The sequence below is a fragment of the Carlito syrichta genome, unplaced genomic scaffold (genome assembly GCF_000164805.1).
Source record: "Carlito syrichta isolate Samal-C Ts95f unplaced genomic scaffold, Tarsius_syrichta-2.0.1 Scaffold305632, whole genome shotgun sequence".
Lineage (NCBI taxonomy): Eukaryota > Metazoa > Chordata > Mammalia > Primates > Tarsiidae > Carlito > Carlito syrichta.
Window position 1 is genome coordinate 232,820 of NW_007249728.1, and position 6,218 is coordinate 239,037.

Below are 6,218 nucleotides of genomic sequence, written 5' to 3' on the forward strand. Positions count from 1 at the left end.
AATCCTGACTTGGGAACCCAACATCTGGGACCATAGGAAGATGAACCAACCTGACTGCAGTAACTCAAACAGACAAGATAATCCTGGACCAAGCCAAGATCAAGAGCATTTAGTATCTACAATTTTAAGAATATTTATCATTCCATATTGTTAGTTTCAGGTCTCTTGATGTTTTCATAACTATGAGATTTCTGTTTATTGTGTAATAAATTATCCTAACTTAAAACACAATACATGGTTTCTATTTTTCATTTAACTCAAAATGTGCAAGTGGTTATTTGCAATTGCACCCAATGACAGCAAAGAACAGAAGTACTATGTATACTATACATTATATATAATGATATAACCATATGTATACATATGCCCCCCCATATAGTATATATGTGTATGTCAACAAACAAACTGGTCTTCTGCACAAAAATCTGCATGCAACCTTTGACTCCACCAAAACATAAGTCCTAAGAGATTGGAAGCTTACTGATAACATAAACAGTTGATTAACACATATTTTGTATATCATATGTATTATATACTGTATTTTTACAATAAAGTAAGCAAGAGAAGAGAAAATGTTATTAAGAAAATCATAAGAAAAAGAACATTTATTTACTATTCATTAAGTGGAAGTGGATCATCATAAAGGTTTTCATTCTCTTCATCTTCATGTTGAGTAGACTGAGGAAGACGAGGAAGCAGAGGGCTTTGTCTCACTGTCTCAGAAGAGACATAGGCAGAAAAAAATCCCAGCATAGTAGTCTTACCAGTTCAAGCCCATGTTGTTTAAGGGTTAACTGCACATACACATATGAAAACCACAACACTCAAATGAGAAAAATCTCAATTCTCCTGAACACTAGGCCATATCAACCATATCTTTTTAATTTCAGTGCTTTCAATTAGATAACACTGATGTTTAAATTTAGCACTAAAATATCAACTTGATAAATGATTATATCTAAATTGAGACCAATATGAAGAACAAGTATATCTACTTTTGAATTAACCAAATTTAATAATACCAAGGGACTAATGTAATGATAGAATTGTGGAGTTGAAAGGGATACCATGTTTACAATGCTTATCCTAATACCATTTTGGATGAGAAAGAGCCTCTAAAAAGTGACATGACTTGTGAAGAATTAAATCTGGCATGAGCATTACAGCTTAGACCGGAACCCAGTTTAACTGAATACTAGGCAATCTGCTTACCAACGCTCGCTCTCACAATCATTTTGTATTTTCCCTCTTGTGTGCTGTCAGTTGAAGTAACTTGAAAGCTCTGATCATATGTCTCTAAAGAATTTAACGATCAAGGCAGAATGATCCCTCCACCATAATTTTTAAATACTCTGCTGTAGAATCTTGAACTTAGTAACTTCTAATTTAACTTTGTGCAAAAACCACTAGTAAATAGTGTCAAACCCAAATTCTATTTTGAAAACCTCATAATTAATTTGAAAAACTCAGACTTGTTTACCAAACAAGATGAATTTGCTGAGTCAGATACATACCATGACCAATTATTACACTCAACTCAAATGAAGAGTTGAATTGATCAACATATGGCTACATAATCAATGTTAAATAGATGAATAATAATAAATAGATATAGGTAAACATATCCTATTGTCACCATTGGAGGACATTACTATTTAGTTTGACTAAGAAAGAATTTTACATAAATCATTTTACTCCCTAAACGGCTAAAGGCAACCCAGACTGAAGAACGACTTTGTATATCAAAAGAAAAGTAATCAATATAGCTATTTAGAGAAAGCAGTGCTTAGTACAGTGCAGATTTATCATATTATACCTCTAGTCATTAGATTTAACTGATGTGTGCTGGAATAAAAAGAAGACCTCTAGAATGCATTTTCTGCCAAAGAAAAGCTATCACCTGGTCTAGAGAAAAATGTATCATGGGATCATCAGTCCCACAACTGAGGAAAGATCTGACAAAGTAAACTAGACAGTGTGGCATAATTAAACTTACCTGATTATTTGTGATTTTATAGCCTCCAGTTAAGTTAATGAGAATTAAATATTCAAATTAACAACTGTCTTTTAATTTAAGATGCACCATAAAAAATGAAACAACTTGTGAAGAAGCCAAACAAAGAAATTAAGAATAATAAGTCAAAAGTTTCTTAATCAGGATGAAAATAAAATAACCCACTAAACATAAAATGAAAATAAATTAGATATCATTATATTAAGACATTTTGTTCATATATAGTCACCATTATACAGTGAAAAAGCAAACCATGTGGCTGGAGTAAACATTTTCAAAACAAATATGATACAATATCTGTACCCAAATATGTACAAGTCAGTGTTAGAATATTACAAACTCACTTAAAAATGAAGAAAATATTTGATCAGGCACTCTAAAAAGAGACTATCTAAATGGCCAGTAAGAATACAAAATGGTGTCCAATACCATTATTTATCAGGTAAAAGCGAAATTAAAACAATCCTCAGATATTACTACATGCTCACAAGAATGGTCAAAATTAAACACTCTGACAATGAAATGTCAAAGATGTGGAGCAGCTAAAGTTCTCTAACATTTCTGATTGGACTGCAAAATTAAAAACCATTTTGAAAAACTAGCGGCAAGATCTTCTGAAGCTGGTGTTAAAAGTTAGAAGCATAGTTAGCGCTGAGGAATATCATTGGTCAACATTGTTGACCAAAACAGAACATTGTAAATATTTTAAGGATGAAGGTATATTTTATGTAGGTAGTGTATGGATATATTCAACAATCATCAAATGTTAAATTTATATTATAATATAATTCATCGTAGTATACATTATATTTCAAAAAGGAGCTAATGCCAATGAAATAAAATGAAGATGTTATGTTTTTCTAAAGTCAGAAGCCATTGGAGTTCATTTCTTCTTTAAATCCTTATTGTTCAGATATAGTCAGAGAATTATCCATGTCTATAAAAGGCATTATGTTTATTTTTAAAGACTTTAGAGTTCATTCATTCATTCAACACTATTCAACACTTAATTATTCTGTTGCTACTACAGGATCATTACTGCAAAGAGGTGAACACATCCAGTTGTGAAAACACAGCATTTGAAAATTCTTTAGAAATAACTGATCACTATAATTGAGATCTTATAAAATTATCAAGAATTTAAAGACTCTAGGCTAAAGTTAAGGGCACAAATGAAGAAACAACCATATGTGAAATAAGCTGATGTTGAAAGTCACTAATTTCTCAGAGTAAGCTGAGGGACTTTTATATATATATATTTTTCCATCCTTTATTTTTTATATTATACCTATGTTTGGAGATCCTGAAGACATTTCTAATGTTAATAGCATCTTACCGAATTTCACAAAGTCCTTCAATTTAAATTATCTTTTTTACCTTAATAAACATTAATAAACATTTTGCAGGTTTGTAGACCAGTATGGTATTTTCTGAGAAGAAACGTTAAAAAAACACACACACAGTAGTTGATCACAGAATAAGTGGCGGTAGGGAGGTAGGTGGCATGTAACATTAATAAGGGTACCTGATCCCAAACCAGGTGAAGTGAGGACCAATAGGAGGCCAAAACTTCACCTGTTTGATAACCACTTACTTATGTACCTAATCCTGGATTGTACCCTACATATTTAAAACAAAATAAAATAAAAATAAAAATAAAAAACGGAATAGGCAAAAGTAATACAAAGCCAAAGTTGTTATGGTAAAGGTAAAGATACAAGAAGGAAGAGGAAGGACATAATTATAGATTGAATGAAAATTGTTGAGTGACAAAAATACATTTTACATATTTCACAATTTCACCTAGCTGCCATAGCCTAAAGTCTAATAGAAAACAGAGGCAATCGTACTTCTTGGTATTTACCTGAATGAGTTGAAAATGTATGCACACAAAACCCTAAACACAATGTTTGTAGAAGTTTCATTCATAGCTGCCTAAACTTGAAAGCAACCAACAAGCCCTTCAAGAAGTGAATGGATAAACATTCTGTGGCACTTCCATACAGTAAAATGCCATCTAGTGACTAAAAAAAAACTATCAAGGAATGGAAAAGTCTTAAGAGAAAATTGCTAAGCAAAAGAAGTCAGTGTAGAAAGTCCACAAGAGTGTATGATATTCCAAAGAAGGAAAACTATGGAGATAATAAAAGATCATTTTTTAAAGCTGTTTCTGAAATAATTTTTTGACTATTGTGTTTTGACCTCAGTTTCTGAAAAATGTTGTCCCATGGTTACCAAAGGATACAGAACTACACAACACAAAAAACAAATTCTAGTGTAAACTATGAATTTTCATTTATAAAATTATGTATAAATATTATTTCACCACTTAAGTACAAAATGATTCTTAATTTGTCAAAAGAATATGCAAAGTAAAATATTAGTTATGATGTTCTAAAATTTAAAAATAGACACTTTTTTCTAGAGTTCTTTGTTGGTGTTCATAGCAGTCGAGTTTTATGTTTCTTGGTTTTCAAATGTTTCTGTTTTCTTATCCCCAAAAGGGATAAATAATTTCCTCTTTAGGATAGAATATAAGATGCTTTAAAAGAATATGACAGACTATGGAACATTTAATTTGACCCATTTTTTTAACTTGTAAGTGAAGCATACCAATCCAAGAAAAAAACAGGCATAAATACTGAATTACACCAAACATGATTGATGTAATATGCCTAAATATGATGAATTCTATTTTGAGTCTGGTATGCTCAGACTTTTTGAAAGCACAGCAATTTCTTTTCATTAAGTGATGCAATAACTTTTAAGGGCCACCCTAGCTCGTCAACAAAGCAAGCTCAAACAATTTAATGAATGTGAGGGCCTCTCCCTGTGTCAGGGGGACTATAAATGAGTTGTGTTAAGTAACCAATAAAAAAGTTAAACAAAAGCAGGGTATACATGTGATTTATCACATGCTCTGACCAAGGTATATAAGCATCTGTCTACACATGCTGACATTCACATTCAGGATCTTGCCTTGAACAGCAAACCAAACTCTCCAAATTTGACACCATGAGCTACTACGGCAGCTACTATGGAGGACTGGGCTACGGCTGTGGAGGCTTCGGTGGCCTGGGCTATGGCTATGACTGTGGATGTGGCAGCTTCCGCAGACTGGGCTATGGCTGTGGCTATGGCGGATACGGATATGGCTCTGGGTATGGAGGCTGCGGATATGGCTCTGGATATGGAGGCTACGGATATGGCTGCTGCCGCCCATCATGCTATGGAGGATATGGATTCTCTGGCTTCTACTGAAATCCTGCTCTGAGAACCCAATATCTGTGGCCATAAAAAGTTACCTAACTCACCCAAGTGTTGAATTAAATAAGGTCACTCTGGATCAAGTCAAGATAAAAATTATTTAGCATTTAGCACATTAAGAATTTCTATCATGTCTCCTGGTGTCCTTTATCTGTACTTTTATAATTGTAGAATTTCTCAGTTCCCTTTGCAATAAATTATCTTAATTTGAAATGGTACATATGGCTTCTATTTATTTGTTTATTTAAATGCTAATTCTCCATTTTGTGTGCATCTTTCTTCTTGAGTGCTTTCATGTGAACAATCTTGGATATGTTTGTGCAAATATCACAGCTGAGTTTATGAAGATTAGTTCATTTCCCACACTAAACACCTCTTTTTATTTAACATTTTGGTTTTGATTAGTCTTGAATCTATTAATTTCTTGTTTACCTGGATCTAGATAAAAATAGTTAGCAAACAAAAAAACTAAATTCAAAGTTATTTAAAATATTTAAAATAAATTAGAAAAATCAGACTTATTTACTAACCATAAGAATAAATTTTTGCTGCCAATTAGTAAGATCTAAACTTTCAGTCAGTTTCATCATTGTATATCAACTCTACATTGAGTCGATCAGAACGAGAAAAGCTTAGTGATTCCATTGAAGGACTACACTGCTTAGTCTGAAGGAATATAGCAATAGCTATTCTCTTTCCTTTAATGGTTAAGGACATTTCTCCACAACATGGGTTAAGGTCTTCTAGAGCTATAAATAAGAATAGTAAACACTACTTGGAGAAAGTATTTGACATTTCTAGAACAAGGCAGGATTATCATATTATTAAAACATGAATGTATTGATTTAATAGATTTCTGCAGGATTTAGGGGAAATACTCCAGAATATCTTTACTTTGAGAAAAAAATAGATTTACTTAACTTTTCTTTTTTTTTTT

The 6,218-nt window shown here is 32.2% G+C and overlaps 1 protein-coding gene across 1 annotated transcript; it reads left to right on the top strand.

Annotated features, from left to right (window-relative positions):
• Positions 1 to 5,007: 5,007 nt before the first annotated feature.
• LOC103264214 (keratin-associated protein 19-3) lies at positions 5,008 to 5,275 on the top strand. The gene has a single exon (XM_008061860.1). It carries the CDS (start codon positions 5,030 to 5,032, stop codon positions 5,273 to 5,275), a length of 246 nt encoding a protein of 81 aa, XP_008060051.1. The 5' UTR covers positions 5,008 to 5,029.
• The last annotated feature ends 943 nt before the right edge of the window (positions 5,276 to 6,218 follow it).